Source organism: Ptychodera flava, chromosome 9 (genome assembly GCF_041260155.1).
Source record: "Ptychodera flava strain L36383 chromosome 9, AS_Pfla_20210202, whole genome shotgun sequence".
Lineage (NCBI taxonomy): Eukaryota > Metazoa > Hemichordata > Enteropneusta > Ptychoderidae > Ptychodera > Ptychodera flava.
This window is the reverse complement of record NC_091936.1, coordinates 1184435-1205118: the sequence shown is the minus strand read 5'-3', so window position 1 is coordinate 1205118 and position 20684 is coordinate 1184435. Positions and strand designations below refer to the sequence as shown.

General features: G+C 38.3%; 2 protein-coding genes across 2 annotated transcripts in view; one reads left to right on the top strand and one right to left on the bottom strand.

Annotated features, from left to right (window-relative positions):
• LOC139141352 (DDB1- and CUL4-associated factor 7) overlaps nucleotides 1–20684 on the bottom strand; it is a 77190-nt gene that overhangs the window by 19351 nt on the left and 37155 nt on the right. The gene's annotated exons all lie outside the window — the stretch shown is intronic.
• Nucleotides 12349–20582, top strand: LOC139139693 (uncharacterized). Its single transcript, XM_070708553.1, has 7 exons — nucleotides 12349–16116; nucleotides 16244–16653; nucleotides 16879–17121; nucleotides 17375–18199; nucleotides 19173–19303; nucleotides 19817–19897; nucleotides 20298–20582. Exons 4-7 carry the CDS (start codon nucleotides 18010–18012, stop codon nucleotides 20580–20582), a joined length of 687 nt encoding a protein of 228 aa, XP_070564654.1. The 5' UTR covers nucleotides 12349–16116; nucleotides 16244–16653; nucleotides 16879–17121; nucleotides 17375–18009.

The window sequence follows — 20684 nt, the reverse complement described above, 5'->3', positions numbered from 1 at the left end:
ACGTGTAAACTAAAAATATGCAAAATTCACCACGATTTGCCCAAATTTGGGAAAGGTCACTCCTATGCACTTCCATACCAAGTTTCAAATCAATCGGACTTGTGGTTTCAGAGCAGGAGATTTTTTGACCAAAAATGGGAGAAAATTACAAAAAAATTCATGAAAAATAGCAAGTCCAAGATACTGACCCAAGATGCGCACAATCATTTCATGTCAGCCCAAAGTACTTACATGCTAATTTTTCATGTAATCTGCTCAGTGGTTATTGAGTTTTGTCAATTTTGACTGTTTTTACATTTTTTCACCTAATTTGCATATTTTTAGCAATGACAACTTCATTTGAACAAAATCTCATCTACAGCCCATCATCCATGTACACACCAAATATCAAGATGAAATGTACAGCGGTTTTGGAGTTTTTGATGTTGACGGACAGACATACAGACATACAGACATACAGACATACAGACATTTTCCTAGCCTATAAGAATAGCTTCCATTGCCATATATACATATGGCTATGGGAGCTAAAAAAATCTTAAAAATACAAAATGAAAGATATCCCAGTAAAACTGAAAGTTTCGCAAAGTTGCCCCCGAAATTCAAAATTCCGGATTTCGACTTAATTTCAATGGTTTACTAAATATCAAAGCAATCAGACTGGTAAATTTTGAGAAACAAATTTTTTGACCAAAAATGAGAAAAATTGCCCCCAAAAATACAAAATTGCAGATTTCATCCAAATTTTAAATATATCTAATTAACATAAACCCTAGGAACCTGTACACTAGATATCAAAGCTACCAGATCAGAAGTTTTAGGAGAAAAATTTTTTGACCAAAAAAGGGAAAAATTGCCCCAAAAATAAACATAGGGCCAAAGTCCCTGAAGCTACTATAGACATGGATACAAAATTATGTATTTCATGACTGTATGAAATTATCTCACTAAGGTCATCATAGGGACATGTAAACCAAATATTAAAGCTGTCTGACCAGCGGTTTTAAAAAAACAAGCGACTCAACAGTTGACAGAGCTCTGCTGTGTTATGTAGAGAATAACCTTTTGTGACACATGTATTGATGAAGAAGGTGGATATCTTTGATAGCTCATTTCAGGATGGCCTGACCAAAAATGGAAAAAAATTCCGTAATAATACAGATTTGCATATTTCATCAGACTATATTAGTCTATAATAGCAAATAAACGAGAGTTAATTGCATTCTAATTAGAGTAAACAAGACTTGTTTAAATCAAGATTTACACGTCATAAAAAAACAGCATATCTGTCAGGTTTTAAAGAATCCTGAGCTGGTTATCTTTTAATATCAGAATTTTAATCCTATTAACGAAGCACATTTTAACTTTCAAATTAACATCGTAAGTTCTGTTGAATAAGTTGAGCCTGTAGGTAATCAGAGAAAGCACACAGAAGAGACAAATGTTTGAAACTTAAGAAGTTCAAGGTCATCAAAAGCATTATAATGGATCATGTTACACCTTCATTGCACTGTTTACACAGATTGCAAAATTGCTATAAATAGCACATGAGGAATCTTACAGCCCCGCTTTACCATAAAAACCCTATCACTTTGACCACTCTTTTAATTGACCACTCTATTTTTTTCCTCAAAAAATAATCTTATTTATCCTTTCCAAGTCAACCATAAATGGAAATTAGAACTTTCTCTATCTCTATTTATTTGACCACCCTATCATGACAAACTATTATGAGCAATTTCTTTTAGATAACATAAATGGTGGTTCAGAATGTATCAAAGTTGGGATTCAGGAAAGTTGCCTTTACATGTTTTAATCCTCAATTCACTATGAACTGTCAAAAAAAGTTGAACTTTCTGATAATTCCACACCAAAATTATTTTGGCTTTGATGATTTCCTAATTAATTCAATTATTTAAAATCATATTAATTATTTTTTTCCGGGTGAATTGATAGGGTTTATACAGTACAAGAATTACATACAATGTAAGTCAAACTTTGACCAAAAATGACAAAAAATTCCTTAAAAATACACATTTGCATATTTCATCACAATTTTAACAAATCTAAGTTGGGTTATCCCTGGGGACCTGTATACCAAATAACAAAGCTGTCTGACCAGCGGTTATGAAGAAGAAGATTTTTAACCAAAAACACCTTTTTTGGCATTAATTTGCCTATTTTCAACAATATCAAAAAATTAAAAAAAAAGTTTCTCAAAATCATATTTTTCATCTACACGACAAATATCAAATCAGTAAGTACTGCGGTTCTCAAGATATTTGAGTTGACGGACGCCTCACAAACGGACATACATACATACATACATACATACATCCATACATACATACATACATACAGAGTGACGACGGACGCCGGACGGATACCCATCCCAATAGCTTCTATAGACTATAGTCTATAGTAGCTAAAAAAAAATTGCCAGTTTCAACATACCTTCAATACATTATATTGAGATTAATCTTAGATACCTGTATACCAAATACATGTATCAAAGCTATCAAATCAGTAGTTTTTGGATTAAAAATTTTTTTATCAAAAATTGGGAAAATTGCCCCAAAATTACAAATATGACAATATCAATACAATTTGTACAAGCATGACTGAGGTCATTCTGAAGAACATGAATATTTAGTTTCATAGCAATCAGACGAGCGATTTCAGAGAACAAGATTTTTTGACTACAAACGGAAAAAATACCCTATAAATACAAACATGCAAATTTCATCCCAATTTTTGCACACATAATTTAGAATACCTAAAGAAATCTGCATACCAAGTTTCAACCAAATCTGACCAATGCTTACTGAGTTTTAGCCATTTGCAGGATTTTTCCTTTCCCCCCCCCTCATTTGCATATTTTTGGCACTTACATGTTCATTTGAATAAATTCACATCTCCACCCCTAGGTGCACCTGTACACCAAATACTAAGACAGTAGGGACTACGGTTTAGTAGTTTTTGATGTGGACGGACTAACAGACATACATACATACTTACATATATACACACAGACGCCATTTTGCCACCTTATACGAATACCTCCCATTTGCATATATACATATGCATATATGGGAGCGTAAAAAGTATTTCGTCAATAGAAATGACATTGTCATAAAATCTACTTCTCAGAGTTAAACCCTCTGCTCATATTAAAGCTCACCCATTACTTTAATAGAATTTTTTAAATGTTGTATATCCGTGTACATGTATTTGCCCTACCCTAGTCTACAATGTACTTGAAATATGGACAGATAAGGAAAGTAAAATAGATCTTTACAGTTGCTATAAACATTACTTAAAAGACAAAAGGAGCTAAAAGTAAAAGCAAAAGGTATAAAAATAGTGTAAAATTGAAGTTTGCATGATGGCACAATAAGGAAAAGGGCAAGTTTTTTCTGGTACCTTAAAATCCTGTGGGCCCATTATCTAATACATCATTTCTATTCTGACTCACATTTTGCATTTCTAGTCATGTCCACTACATTAGCTGTCATTCTTGCGACAAGCAATTTTCTTCTTTGAAGCAACTATCTCTTTCATCTCTGAAGATTTTGACCTGTGACTATTACAACTTTCACTCATATGTTTTTGTTTTCACAAGATGTAGAACGTTTCATCTTGGAAACTAACATGTACGTTGAACGCATATGTTTCAAAATGTGTTTCCTGTATGACCATTTGACCCTTCTTTGCATATGTCACCAAAGTGCCCATCATGATCATTCAAATTCTCATACTGTCAAAGCAATGCTGGGAAAATTCAAAAACTCCCGCCCAGTGTAAGCAAATGACTCCGTCGTCAGTTATCCCCTATTGTGCACCCATGGTCCTGTAAGGGAGCTTGTCAAAATCAAAAGGCCTGTAATCCTGCGTTGTCGTGCAAGATGCCGTTTACGAACGCCTGACAATGTGTAGCGATGCAAATCGAGTGTTAATTAGCTAATTACGCTCATGAATATCGTCAGTAGATAATGAGTACGCCTCGTCAGTAGATAATGAGTACGCCTGCACTGCAGCCGTCAGAAGCTTGTCGTGTGGCTCAATGGGGGGGTCACAGTTCAGACTAGGATGTCCACGCCGCGTCATTACGCGTTATGCAGATACTTTGTGTCATCCCCATCCATTGTTAATTTTTATCATAAATCATGCAGGCTCTATGCAATCTTGAATTTGTTATATAGTTGCCAGTGCAATAAAAAGTGACAATTTTATGTGCAACATTGTATTCTTTACCAGAACATTGTATTCTTTACCAGAGCTTTGAATGGCGGTGTGACGATGCCACATGAACTAACTCATTTTAATACTCAACACAGCTCGTAATGGTACCGTTGACAACAGCATGGAGGTAGCTGAGACATGACAACATAACAACAGAAACTGTTCGTTTTTGTCATTTGATAAAATAAAACAGAGAGTGGACTTGATCTTTTTTGGCCAAAGTTAGTTTAAACAATAAAACAAGGGACTGGAAGCCATTTTGGCCAAAAGTTCCACACCCCAGTCCCCAAATATAACATGATATTTTTTATCATATGGACTCCATGGATGGACGTACAATGATCTTGCTAATTTCACGCCTATTCTATGCTATTTTAGTAATCTGTTTAAAACTCCTCTAGTACCCCTTAAAATATCACATTTTGACTTGATTGCTGTTCCCTGGGCGAACAATAGTCGTCCGTTCGATGTTTTTGTGCGGCGCTACCCATGCGGTCAACGAATCTTACGCATTTCATCCTCCATGCCCGGGACATGCGGTAGGTGGAAGACCATGGCACTAAATATTGCAATTCGCCTGTCACGTTGTGAAAAAATACCGCAATTATACGGTGTCGCTCAAATTTGATCAGAATTGGTATATACCAGTATGGGTTACCAATGATCAACAATAAATGTTGTTTCTATCTGTTCAGTGGAGGAAAATTCTATGTTGATGTTATGGCAATGATTTCTGCACAGTACAACCAGAAAAACAACAAGAAATATTTAAACCAGGAAAACAAGAATGACAAAAGTAATTAAGGTCTAACTTTAGGTACTGGAGGTCAACTTTAGCAACATGCATAGCAGAAACAAGCCCCTCTTAGTTTAGTATAAACGGTCTTCCCCCATCTACTGTCTATGGTTGCAGCTGGTCTGTTAATATGTAACAGTTCATAAACAATGACAGGAAATGAGTCAAGATCAGTGGAGTTTGCCTGTTTCTCACTGGCAGGTATGCCTCCTGCACATTTGCAGGATTTCACTTTTTCTTACCTCATTTGCACATTTTTGACACTGATGTGTTCATTTGAACAAATTCACATCTCCACCCCTGCATCTACCTGTACACCAAATACTGAGATGGTAGCTTTGGCGGTATGGGAGCCTTTGTGTGTGACGGACATACATCCGCACATACCCACAAATATACAGACATACAGACATGCAAATCAGATGCAAATGAACTGATTCAGCTTATACGATAACCTCACAATTGGTACACCAAATGTGAGCTAAAAAAACCAGACCATCTTAATTAACGTTCGTTGCTGAAAAGCCATTCGCCACGACGATCACAGTGTATATCGTTCGCTGGACTAAATGTGTTTGCGAGCACATTACGTTTACGGTCATAGTCACTTCACAAAAGAAGGGGTGGGCAGCTTTCCGGTCACACAGACTCAACAGAAACCTTTTAATATTTTGTACCAATAACAGAGTCAATCGTTCAATCATACATATTCTGAACAAAAATCAAAAACGCCGCTAGTTTTGACTTCGATACTGCACTGTGTTTTTGCTCAACTGTGCATTTTGAGCCACTGTCTATACACAACAGCGGGCATACGATATACATGATGCCCCTGGCACACATGATTGTAGTAGTGACCTGTGGATTCGCGGTTGTGTCAAGTCATAATACTCCCTCCGAAAAGACAAAATATCGCCTGTCATTCAGCTTTGGTGACGTGCACAACATGGAGTGTACGCATCGAAAAGAACAGCCATGATGAAGTTCTGGTTTAAACTATATGGATGCTATGCGCTAATGTAACATTATGTTCATGTTTTGATAGCGGTAATACTTGAAAGCAAAATTTGAAACACAATATCAATGACGGACTGGTGGAAAAAGTCAATCTTTAACATTCTGTCATTTGACTCAATGCAAACTGTCACTGATATTTATACCGTAGTTCGATGTAAACGCCATGGCCATGTATGACCCAATGATTATTCACAATTACAATGACTACTTTCCAATTTTCTTTCACAATATCATGACAATAAACAAGTCACGGTTGATAAATGTGGGACAAATTAGCGAAGTTTTAAAATGATCTTAACACAAGAGAGAGGCTAGTTTCGGCACCCACGCCACAGTTCTCCTGTAAGTTAGTAGGACGTTTCCCTTTGACTTGTATTTTCTCATACATTTTCTAAATTGGTAAGATGGACGTGTAGAATGCAGTAAAATAAAAAAGAAAGGTTTGTTGTGATGGGATAGAGATAAAACGGATCGTAGCTAGGTCAGGGACCTTGTAATTTTTGCGGTTTTCAAGAGATTTGGAGATTTAAAACTTTTTCTGAGACAGTATGCTTAATGATTTGGAAACCGCGTGTTTTCATGGTGTAAATCTTTACACCCGTTAAGTTAGTCATCGATGACTATCATGATCTCCTTTGATCACTGTATATGAACGCTGTCCAATTATACATTGTCGAACTGTCATCTTTGATTAGCTGATTTACGCCGATGGAAGATACATTTTCCGTGTCTTCTGAATTGCCTGGGTCGATTAACCAGCTGAAGGACGCAATTTTACAAGCTCAGTATAAACTCATCAACATTGAATGAAAGTACAAAGGTGTAACAACTTAGGGAGGAGGTCATATTAAAACAGGCGGTACATCGCGCGGAGTCCGCGGTGTCCCTCTTACCCTGTCGGAACGTGAGGTAAAGCAGTTAGCACCTTTTAATGAGTTCGCATGCATAAATTGTCCCGCGGAAAACCGCGTTTATGCGTTTATGCGTTAAAGCTTGTGACGTAGTCTTCTGATCTTGCCGACAGTAACGCTGATGTGTGACAAGTCCAGTCCAGCGAAGGAGCAAAGACTCGCACACGGTCATCTGACAGTGTTCAACTTGTCATATCAGTAATGGCATTTACAGGGGTCTGAAGAGGTCGACCGCAATTTAGGTTGAGTGACATTAGTGTCTATTGTTGAACAAATCAGATTGCATGCCCTCCTGGGATCCTAAAACGGTCATCTAGCAGGTGCTAAAACGCGTTCTTAAATTACAAATCGCTCGGGACTTTTCAATGCGTACTGTCTGTCAGAGTGACCTAGAAAAAATGCAAAACACACACACACACACACACACACACACACACACATGAACACACAAAAATGTGCAAAAAAATTTCTGCAACAATGTAGCATTGCGTGTACAGATATGGTGAACCCAGGGCATGCGGAAGTCTTATGTAAATATTTTCGGTTCCACCAATAATGTGTACGCCAATTGGAAAGATGCTCGCAGTTTTAAAACTGTACTATTTTCCAACTGTAACATCGGACAGTTGATCTTATTTCCAAAAACATAGGGCCAAAGTCCCTGAAGCTACTATAGACATGGATACAAAATTAAGTATTTCCTGACTGTATGAAATTATCTCACTAAGGTCATCCTAGGGACATGTATTAAAACCAAATATTAAAGCTGTCTGACCAGCGGTTTTGAAAAAACAAGCGACTCAACAGTTGACAGAGCTCTGCTGTGTTATGTAGAGAATAACCTTTTGTGACACATGTATTGATGAAGAAGGTGGATATCTTTGATAGCTCATTTCAGGATGGCCTGACCAAAAATGGAAAAAAATTCTGTAAAAATACAGATTTGCATATTTCATCAGACTATATTAGTCTATAATAGCAAATAAACGAGAGTTAATTACATTCTAATTAAAGTAAACAAGACTTGCTTAAATCAAGATTTACGTCATAAAAAAACAGCATATCTGTCAGGTTATAAAGAATCTTGAGCTGGTTATCTTTTAATATCAGTATTTTCATCCCATTAACCAAGCACATTTTAACTTTCAAATTAACATTGTAAGTAAGTTCTGTTGAATAAGTTGAGACTGTACATACTCACAGAAAGCACACTGAAGAGACAAGTGTTTGAAACTTAAGAAGTTCAAGGTCATCAAAAGCATTATAAGGAATCACATTACACTTTCATTGCACTGTTTACACAGATTGCATAATTGCTATAAATAGCACATGAGGAATCTTACAGCCCAGCTTTACCATAAAAACCCTATCACTTTGACCACTCTTTTAATTGACCACTCTATTTTTTTCCTCAAAAGGTAATCTTATTTTATCCTTACCAAGTCAACCATACATGGAAAATAGAACTTTCTCTATCTCTATTTATTTGACCACCCTATCATGACAAACTATTATGAGCAATTTCTTTTAGATAACATAAATGGTGGTTCAGAATATATCAAAGTTGGGATTCAGGAAAGTTGCCTATACATGTTTTAATCCTCCAAGATGGTAAGCATTTCACTATGAACTGTCAAAAAAAGTTGAACTTTCTGATAATTCCACACCAAAATTATTTGGCTTTGATGATTTCCTAGTTAATTCAATTATTTAAAATCATATTAATTATTTTTTTCTGGGTGAATTGATAGGGTTTAAACAGTACAAGAATTACATACAATGTAAGTCAAATTTTGACCAAAAATGACAAAAAAATTCCTTAAAAATACACATTTGCATATTTCATCACAATTTGAACAAATCTAAGTTGGGTTATCCCTAGGGACCTGTATACCAAATAACAAAGCTGTCTGACCAGCGGTTATGAAGAAGATTTTTTACCAAAAACACCTTTTTTGGCATTAATTTGCATATTTTCAACAATATCAAAAAATTAAAAAAACTAATTTCTCAAAATCATATTTTTCATCAACACAACAAATATCAAATCAGTAAGTACTGCGGTTCTCAATATATTTGAATGGACGGACGCCTCACAAACGGGCATACATACATACATACATACATACATACATACATACATACATACATACAGACTGACGTCAGACGGATACCCATCCCAATAGCTTCTATAGACTATAGTCTATAGTAGCTAATAAAAATGACATCACTGATCACAAAGAAACGTGATGTTCAAAAGAAAGAGGCCACGGTATAAACTGACATAAAAAATGCTGGTAATGTAAGTATGTTTTCTTTCTTATAGGCTAAAGGTCTATTTGATGAACAATATTTAAGTTCTGAAGCAATAATAACAAGTCATCGTTGATGACACAGTCCCCACTTGTTAATAATGGGTACTTTGATTACATGTCCTCAGAGAGGATAGAGTCCTCTTCATTAATTAGGTCTGTGATAAAAATACTTTGATACAGATGGCGCTCAATGGCCAAGAATGAGTTCCATGGTGATGAAAACATAAAACCAATGTAGGCCACCATCCTAAAGTTCATAAAATGAGTCAACTAGGAATTAATCAACAGGATGTTGCAAAACATTTTTGCATACAATTCTAACACTTAACAGATTATCACTGGTACCATATTTCATAAAGTTTGATGCAGTATTTACAACACTATGAGATCAACATCTGTATCAAGTTTCATCACATTTGACGTTGTATTAATTTGTGGCTATATCACCCTAATTAGGAAAGTTCATTACTTATGCAATTACAAATTAATTAAAATGACACTGATAAATGTCTTTTCAATGTTAAAGCAATGTGAGCTTAACATCGGTTAACATCTGTATAAAGTTTCATGAATTTGATGCAGTACATATTTCTTGACATATCAGCCTACTTACGAAACTTCAATAATTGACATGTTACTGCTACATGACGTGAAACAAATTGACGAGCATATGTATGAAATAGGTCAATGTCAACTTTGAATGATACTGGTGGAAATATGTCTGAGTTATGGCTCTGTACAGTACACAACGAAACTTGCGTTCAGAAAGACACGTTTCCGACGTGACTTTTTCACGACAATATTCAGTCTGAGACGCGTTTCAGACGCGTCTCAGACGCGTCTAGGACGCGTCCAAAACGCGACTGTTATTCATATATGTAAATTGTATGCACCAGAGGTCATGCAAAAAAACGCACCGCTAACTTGTCTGAAGCATGCCAGTATGTTGCACCAGAATTTTTTCAAGTGAGAGTTGCCGTTTTTTTGACGTAGTCAAGAAAATATTCATCAACTTGTCAATTTCATTTGGTATCTCTAAATTGTCTCAATTTGGATTGACTCTTTGCCCGAAACCCTATCAAGTTTTACGGCCAACGTAGAGTTGCGTTGCCTTGGGGACACAGTGTCCCTCGTATAGACGTTGCTGAAATTTGTAGTCAACACTTTGCTAATTCACATGCCAATGTCCCTACGGACATCAGAAAACAATGGATTATTTTTTGTGCTGCCAGGAAATTAGATGGGCATTTCACGGAAGTGGTAAACATTTTGCTATGCCAGAATTTGAGACAGACACATCATGGGATATCCTGTATCCTCAAACACATACAATGTCATCGCCCCAGCCAGCGTAATTTCCATTCATACACAGCAGCAGTTACAGAGGAACGGGATAGGTACATGTATAGAGATCAATAAAGACATGACTTTTACACCTCTCTGTCCTTGTCTAACGTAGCATTTCTACAACTGTTTCGATAAATAGCTGGGGATATTCATCGTCGTAATCCACGTGTCTCTTTACGGCGATAGCTTAGCTTAGCGCTACCCGTTTTTGCGTAGGTCAGCGGAGTGGAGATTTGCTCTGGCTCGCAAGAATGGGGATATTGCGATTTGACGAAGTACACATGAAGCTATAGCCTATAGCACGTTTATAAAAACATCGTGTGGTGACTTAGAAATATACGTGGGACATTCGTTTTGCCAAATGCCAGTGAACAAGGAATATGAACGGACAAAAGACAAAATTCTACAGTCTCTGTCTTGCTTAGTCTTTTAAGAATTGTTTCAGAGCCTGGTACGGCCGGGTCGCCGAGTCCACACCGCTGACATGTTACAAGTGAACAATTCACGTTCTCAGACTTGTTACGAAACCTCCGGCCTTGACTATCTTTCAGGAGGGACGTTCACTTTATCTCACAATAATAATTAAAGAATGAAATAATAGGGATAAGGTCTGGTCTTTCCAAGTTTAAATTTATAACTGATCAAAATCCTATGAATTGCATTTTCACTGCGATTTGTGGTTGAATTTCTTTGTGACTGGGCAACGACATTTTGCATACTCCTGCTTTTTACCACTTCGTGAAAATGGTATCGCCCATCCAACGCTACACGCAAATACGTACAATTATAGTGAACGCATAAAAATCGACGGTCGCGGTCATGGGTTCAAGGACGTTCACATGGAGGCACCCTCATCGAGTCTGTCACAGATATTTTACTAGCTTTGAAAATTTACAAAAGCCAGTGTTCGAAATTCATGGACATTGCAACCTACTACCAGGGCAGGTAACTTAAAAAAGTTGTGTTCCCGGGTAAAACTAACCCGTTCTGAGAAAATTATACCTCGCAGGTCCAATGCAATAAAATTACAAAAACAAATAAAAGAAAAGTTCCAGTGACAGACAGTGCTCTCCATGGGTTTTATGTTCTGTTTGATTGACCTTTTGCCCGAAGTCGTTTCAGGTTTTACGGCCAACTCGACGGACACGCTGTCCCTGGAGGGCTCTATAATATAGACGTTGCAAATGAGTTTAAATTTGTAACCACACTTTTACTTGTTCACAATAAAGTCCTTACGGACATCACAAAATAGTCGGTTACATTTTTCTACCAGTGAATCATTTGAGTCAACAGCATATATATTCATATGCACTGATCCCAGTTCAGTCGGGCAGTCGGTCGCTGATTTTTCTCGGACGCAGCTACTGACTGGCTTAGCCCGTGAGCCATAGCATTCACTCCATGCACGTACGATCTATGCAACAGTCCGCCACTGACTCGACAGTCTGCTGAGTATGTTTTGATATTTATATCCTACAGACTTTAAACAAAACTACCATCACCTTCAGAGCAATAAACCTCATGAACAAGTTAAATAAATAAAATATTCTGCTATGAAGTAGATTTCAATAAAATATATGCTGCTGACATAGATGTTTGAACTTCCATGCAAGATTAAAGAAAACGGTAGGTATTCTCAGAATTTCTTTTATCAATTTGTACTGCTTTTATCATGCGAAACCATTGTATCTTTTTTGTTTGCATTTTAGCTTTTTAGTGCGGATAGAAATATTGCGAATCCACTTTGCGCGATCACCACGAAATATAAATCAAGAAATAAATATAAAGTTGACTGACATAATATGGACGTATACACGGCTCTGCGCCCATCGCCTGACACTGCTGGAGCGTGTGCCGCTATGGTATGAGCGCTTCATAGGATAATAATTGCTCTGGATTTTGATGATTTTGTATGAATATGACTATTGTACACAGAAGAGTAAAAATTTCTTGGGTCTTTTCTTTGTTAATCACCGCAAAATGCCGAAGGTTATGTCAAGGATGTCGTTGTAGCAGCGATACACATGTAAGCCGACTGTAAAATAGCGAGCAGTATTCGCCAGCAGACCGCATTGAAAAAGTGGGTCATGGTCACATGTTGCTTGGCAACCACGAAAATGTTGCGTTCGAGATGTAAATTCTTGGAAGTCTCTTGATCTTTATTTTATTTCATTGCTGAGTGACATCTGCGCTTGCCAAGGTCACATATTATTGTCACAATGCGACTGTACTTTAATAGAATTAACGACCGGTACGAGAGAGAAGGTGAAACATGTTCTTCATACATTTCCATCCATTAAATATGATCGGATGAAAACAATGTTCACCCGGTACGAGAAATCGTCGAGTTGATTGCACTCGTAGCGAGAACGCCATGCATGCAGTGGCTCACGCGTTATGAAGTCGCAATCGATCTTAGCTCATTTGCTCAATACAACCCTCAAGATTCAGTTCCACTGGTACCTAGCATTGTAGTTGGACTGATACAAGTTCTCATGACAAACTTATTCAACGTACAATACTGAGCGACAAAGTCAAAATTTCTTTTCACACATCTGGTGTTCGACTAACTATTAAACGTACATAGTTTCACACCTTTTTTTAGCTAGTTGGTTTCACGGATTGACGAAAAACAATGCAAGAGCAACGCTTTGAGCAATGAGAAAAGCTGCTTTCATCTGGTGTTTGACAAACTGTTAAACGCTGTTAGAATGAATGAATGAATGAAAGAAAAAACTTTGATCTCGAACATGCATCAAGTAAAACGGATGACACCTTTTGCACGCTGTTGTGATGATGTCACGCATAGAATTCTCTTGTCGTTTGGCAGTCGGGTTTCTTTCATCATTACCGGGCACTTTTCATGTACACATTTTCAGAGAGCTACTTCAACTTTTGCGTCGTTGTACACTTCATGTTTAATAATAACAGTCCATTTCATTTGTATAGTTGATTTTTTTATCGATTGCCATCTGATTTTGAGGTGTTCAGTAAGTACGAATGTGTGAGTAGGTAATAGTGTAAGTCGGCACGTCTAAGTCAGAATCTCTGCAATACGTGCGGTTGCAATCTGCTATCGGCGATTTCACGGCGTGCACAGACAGGCACATCATTTCATTACAGTATCAGTTGTCCCTAATTTACCAATTTACTTTGTCAGAGGAAATATATTTAGATATAAGATGGAAGATTTCACAGAGGGAATGTATACGTTCTGGTTAAATGACCTAGCATTGTAGTAAAAAGTAGAGAGACATGAAGTCACCAAATGTCCTACTTCTATTGATGAGTTTACTGACTCAATTTATAGTCTTGTATACTTCTGATAGAAATATTTGGGACGTCAAAGTTTGAGAGGCAGTAATAGACAATAAATATCCGATATTAATATTTAAACACGGTGTAGTCGCACTTACGTGGTCACATAACTGTCACATAGTTCATGAACTCAACCAATCTGATTAAATCAGGTGTAGAGTACGGCCGGCGACGTCTATACTTCCGTGGTATTCTCTTGCTGTCGCCGTAATCTACATCTGATTTTAATAAGATTGGAACGCGAGGTAAAGTCACGGCGACCGTAGAGTCTCACGTTCGGCAAACAGTTTGACGAACTGTAAACAGTTTCGTCCTATAGGGATAGGGGACAATCTTTTAATTCAAGTAACGTCTAAGTAGACCTTTCAACACCACGGATCTTTGGATAACAAATCTGATTACATGGAATGATTGAACGTACGGGAGTGTAACGTTCAGCCAGGTCCTCTTTTACCTATATGGCTAGGCTGCTGGGTCATTGCACCAGAAACCGGTTATGCTACATTGTTGAAATGCCGTAATTTGAATACAGAAGTGAACGGAGATGTTTAGGTTGCAATTTCACTCCGCCGATGCAATCATACGCAATAAAAAATAACCTCTACGCGGCAACTATACTCGTCGTAGGACGCGCGTGCAATGTAAATTGATAGTGACTATGACAAGGATAAGTTAACAGCAGTTGCTTCCGACGCGAGATGAGTGTTAACTGCTGCGTATTTAATGAATGAATGAAAGAAAAAACTTTGATCTCGAACATGCATCAAGATCAAAGTGACAATGACATGATATGTACATGTCAAGCAACTGACAAGGCTTCCTCTTAACAATACCTTCATCCACAAAATTCAGGTGCTACAAGCTTTCAATCCCTACACTATATCACATACCAACTCATAGTCTGTGGTGGGTGTCGATTTCCAGACGATCCCTGCAGTGATTAGGTGCCTTGTCACTTTCACCAGATCAAGCTTGCAGTTTGAGGTGTAGTAAACAATGCCTATTGTTGAACGTGATTATCGGTGACGTGCATCTCGACGTCAAAGCACAACTTTGCGGCAAAATGAAAGACGCTTAAGCACACAAATTGTGTAGAATAAAAGAAAATTACAATGCGGCCAATAAATAAATAGAAAATTGATAAATTGTGCATGTGTTCCTGTAATATGCATCTGAAAAATAGGATGTGGGTACAGGTGGGTGATTTGGCTTTGATTACTTTCTTGGCAGCGATACACAAGGAACAGTAACATTAACAAATTAAAGCTACCGCTGTTTGTTGTGTTTTTAAATGGGCAAAAAATATCCAGGATGGGCTGGTTTATCTATGGTATGTCAGGTTAAAAGAAACATGCATATTATAGTTTCAGCCTTGTAAATTTGCCAAATAAACTCTGCATGTTGCACCCATACATTTGACATGCCGAATGATAATGTTTCCTTCATATCCAAGTATAGCTTGTCTTGCGAATGTGCAGATGCAGATGCCGCAGATCCATGTCATGGAGATCTACCAATCGTTTTGTATAGTTATCTGTTTCATCAAGGATTTGTGTTAATAAATTCCACTTAGTTTTTTTTAAATACGCAGCAGTTAACACTCATCTCGCGTCGGAAAAATTCTTTGTAGGGGTAGGTATTATATACGTTAAATGGTCAGCGGTACACCAATATCCATATAATATCACTTTTATTCATGTCACCCCAAAATAACTGGTATTGGCCACATTGCGTTCAAGGATTGTATTATGTGTTGTTTAATCTCAACATTTCAGCTTCGAGTAGCCTTTCTGAAATTGCGTCGCCACTGAAAGCATTGCACATAGGCACGTTTCGCCGCGAAATGCCCGAGTCGGCATGTAGCCCTGGATCAAAGGAACGTTCGGTGACAATGACGCGTCCCTCGACGTGACTCCAGGGGTAACAATTTTTATCATTGCTGAACTTGCTGCCGACACCTCTAGACGTATAATTGAACACTGCTCAGAGTACAGAATGGCAACTGCTGTTAAAATAACAAAACTACGACTGGACATCCGTCAGCGAATCGTCAGGTTGAAGAATATCGGTAAATCTTCAAGCGCCATTGTAACCATTCTGAAGGAAGAAGAAAATATCTTAACAACGCAACAGTCCGTGAACAGACTGTTAAGACGATACCGTCTCAGAGGTTAGTTTAACCAACGTCTGACTCTGTTATATTCCACACTCACCCGTCAGTTTCTGATTTAAAATCGCCAAATAATGTTTTAAGTACATGAAAACTTTACATGTTTACATAATGATTGTTATTACAGGCACAGTGGTTGATGCCCATCGATCTGGCCGACCACGAAAATACAATATCGATCACTTAGATTTCATCGATGCGGAAACCTACGCAAATCGTGAGATAACAGGTGAAGATTTAATGAAACGATTCAACGAACGCTTTCCAGACTGCCAACTGTCTGCCACAAGCATCGGCAAGCTACGGCGAAAATTAGGATGGGTGAGAGAGAAAACACGCTACTGTCAGATGGTAAGGGAAGTAAACAAGCCAAAAAGAAGAGAGTGGTGTTTGAGGCAGTTAGCAAACCGAGAACAGTTCAATGACGTCATTTTCACCGATGAAAGTAAAGTTGAACTACAAAAGTACACGTCGACTACGTGGCGGAAGAAAGACGAGCCATATATCGAACGACCAAAACCAAAACATCCATTATCTGTAAGTGTCCTACGAAACATTGGTATACAATCCAGAATGAGTTAAATTTTTGTTTGTGCTTTCCTTGTACATGTATTCTATTGTTTACAGGGGAATATGATAATTGAGCCATTTTATAGTGTCTATGACTGAATGACATTCCTCCATATTAGTATACTATATTACATACGGGCAATATATTTAATGTTTATGAAAAGTAAATGTTTATATCTTTCCAAATTTCAGGTTTACGTATGGGCGGGAATATCCCGACGAGGTGCGACTGCGATCGTCATATTTACAGGAATCATGAATAGCGAGGGTTATCAGACAGTTTTGCAACAGGGTCTGCTACCATTCCTGCAGTCACACTACCCAGATGGCCACCGTCTATATCAAGATAACGATCCGAAACACACAAGCCGATCAACGAAAGCATGGATGGCAGAGAACCACGTCAACCACTGGCCAACTCCACCAGAGTCCCCGGTTAGTAGATTTTATTATTTTATAGGTGGGAAACGACAATAGTTATGTTAATCTCGGTGTGTGGAGCGACGCAGGTTTAAATGCCGATGCACACGGAATAAACTGTCAAAATGTCATTCATTCGAAGCACTCATATTTTCTGCGAGCTTAGTCTTAACATTGTAGACGTTCTTATTTTGCGTGGTCAAAATAGGTAATCGATGATTATCTGTGGCGACACGACTTTTACGTGTGTATATTTCTTACTCTTCAGGATCTCAACCCAATCGAGAATTTATGGGCAAACATGAAGAGGTTCCTCCGCAAAAACGTGAAACCGTCAACAAAAGATGAACTGATCGCAGGAATCGAAGAATTTTGGCAAACTGTGTCTCCTCATATGTGCAACCGCTACATAAATCACATCTTCAAAGTCATGCCTGCAGTAATCGCAAGGAACGGGGCCGCATCTGGATATTGAAGTTTCCTTCTAGACCAATAAGCTAAGTGAAAACAGCTCTTTTCAGAGCTACCATGTTAAAATTTTCTTTGTTTGTGTATTTTCCTTCAAAGTGTGCAACTTGTTTTATCTTTTTCACGTCCATGGTTTTATCGTTGTAATTTTCAGGCCTTGTGTCCTGCACCTATGAAAATCTCGTTTGTCTTGGCTGACATGCATAATTTAGGCCGGAAAACATTGGTGATTCGTTTATTGCCCCTGAATTCATTATCACAGTGCTTTCCGCGACAACCAATAAGCACGGAGATAAACGTATTCGGCGTTTTATGCTATTGTTGTTGTCACCTCCACTGTCGTTTTACCCATGATCCCACACCATTATTCGTACCTATATAAAGCCACGATTTTCTTCTTGATTTTCAGTTGCATCCTGACTCTCTTACAACGCTATGTCTGAAACTCGCCGAGCAAGCCGAATCCCTGCGTATGCACTGGTCCTTTTTGATGTCGACAAGTGCCATGCAGTAGTGCCGTCCAAGAAGATAGAAGGTACAGTTCAAGAGAACTACAAAGTACGTGTCAAATGGAATGCAGGCCGAAAAACCGAGCTTTTAGATGCGCTGATCATCAGTCTTTCAGGTGAGTCTTCTATCATTTTTTGTACTCTGATTCCGTGTATCGGTATGTTTTGCTACAGGTTTCGGCTCAACTCATTTAGTTGTGATTGTTTGAATCTGAAATTAATCTGATTTTAAATCAGTCGAACCCTTACCCGTCGTTTCAACCACCAATTTTACAGACCACTTCGATCTCATTGATTTCTTACCTAGTTAAAACCATCGTGAAGGTACCGCGTCGTGTAAGTCTGTGATACATGATAAAACCGGAGTTGTAAAATTTGCCGATGAAAGGTCATTTTCCTTAGGACTCGTGGAATCAAAGGGAGGTATGAGGAATGCGTAGATTCTCGATTCCAACATCGTCTCGGGTTCTAAAGTAACTCAAGGTTTCTTGACGTTTCGGCCCAAGACATTTTGGCCTCCAAATTTCCGGCCCTAACGAATCACAGCAGTTACAAGTATAGTGTCAACATTCGTGTACATACTTTTTATCTTCGTGAGAACACGGTAAAACCCAGTACGAAAAGTTTGAAAACGGTGCCGAAACGGAAACTACCGTAAAGGTACACGTTACGAATCAAAGCACTAAAAATGTATAGTGCAAACATTCACGTACATACTTTATCTTTGTCAGAACAAGGTAAAACACCGTAAGAAAAAAAATCATCATGTTTATCGATAGATACAGCAAAAGATTAAAGCGGTAACGAAACGGCACGGCAAACGTCACACAAAAGTACTGTTCAGAACGCAAAAATCACGCCTACGAATATGACGGATCAGTCGATCACTAATTAGTTTGAAAAAATCGAAACTGAGATACCGAGACATCTTGGGTTGTGGTGCCTAAACGACTCGGGGTTGGAAATTGAGGGGCCGGAACGATCAGTAACCACAGCGCGACATGTAATTGGCGGTATAAGTCTCACTTTTTTTCAGACAATTTGAACTTATCGTTTAATTCTCTTCTATCTAATTATTATTGTTCACAGATAACAAAGCATCGTTGGACCAGGAATGTGTATTGCGGGCAGAGTCTCTAGTCTCCGAACTGGCACAGGACGTACACTGTCCGCCCTCTTCATCCTCTCCCAACCCCGAGCCATCAAACCCTGCCAGAAAGGTGAGCCCATCATTATTATTACCACAAAAGTGCAGTCGAGGGTTATGCAACGCTTTGCTGGGTGGGGCGACTCTATACTACCACTTGCATACCAGTGAACAGTCCACTCGCCGAGTACGCTTTTCACGACGACTTTTTTGACGCAAGTAGATATCTACATGGATACTAACTAGTACATTTGCTTTCTCTGAATTTCTAATTCAAAAATATAAGTGAAATGTCATTGCTATTAGTGGCAATACATCTTTCTTCAATGGCACACCCCCCATCTATGTGTTAGTCTTGCAATAGAGTACCAATTCAGGTATGAGTGAGGGATTTTACGTTACAGGCTTGGGAAGTGTTGATTGTCCAGATAAGGGAAAGTGTTCATTTAGTTTCCAACCCAAACTTGAAATGTCAAAGTTTATCAAAAAAAATTACTTGGTCGCCCTGAATAACTGCTACTAAATAGATCCAATGCCTTGTTACAAAATGATTTATTCAGAATGTGTACTCAATTTTGTATTTCAGCGTAAAGGTAGTCAAAACAACGGCAAACAGAGCAAGAAAACGAAATCAGGGACTGTCAAACAGAAAAAGCGGGAGCAACAGGTTAGTATTTCTATAAGATATATTTAATGTGGTAAAAACATGAATGGGTAACAGATATGAATGTTGATGTGTACTGTATGGATATTGGGGAACACAACGTACCGTGTACTTAACAATTAACTGTACCTCTACGAATCGGAAGGATGTTTTTGGCTAAAAGATAGAATGGTGCGAGATCGGTAAATTTGTCTAGATATGGGGGGAATAAAACGGACCGTGTATTTACCAATAAACATAAAACTGTAACTTATACCAGATCAGAGAGTATATTGTCCGCACAAAGACAAAATGGCGAGACATTGGACGGGAAATAAATGACTTAAACGATTAAAACCACGTTTGAACCTCTTTTGTTGCTTTTTCCCTGTGAGTTATTGTTTATTTTTTGTATTTTGAACAGATCGTTGTTGAAAAGGCGTGCCCTCCAGCAAGACAAGACGACCTAGAATATGTCAGTGAGATGCACATAACACCAATACAGGTAGACCTGGGCAGACGGCAAGAGGAGGTCGATCGCCAAGTGCGGGAGTATGCCGTCGCGGCCGCGGCACAAGAAAATCCAGATCAGAACTGCGAGACACCGCCCGAGAACGCAACTTCCTTGTGCTGTTCGAACTGCCGACAAATACCGATCCTACAACAAGGAGCTGGAGCAACTAAGGCGAGACTTCCAGCTTCGTTTTAGCTCATCCCAGTCCATCGAACCGATATCCGATGCTAACGAGTGCGATACTAGTATACCTCCACTTCCACCGATGCCCGAACTGAGTCCAGGTCGTCCAACAGT

Coding starts and splice junctions, on each gene's coding strand:
- LOC139139693 (XM_070708553.1), top strand. CDS start 18,010: ATGTCTGAAACTCGCCGAGCAAGCCGAATCCCTGCGTATGCACTGGTC. Junction 18,200..19,172: donor GCTGATCATCAGTCTTTCAG/GTGAGTCTTCTA, acceptor TATTGTTCACAG/ATAACAAAGCATCGTTGGAC. Junction 19,304..19,816: donor CATCAAACCCTGCCAGAAAG/GTGAGCCCATCA, acceptor TTTGTATTTCAG/CGTAAAGGTAGTCAAAACAA.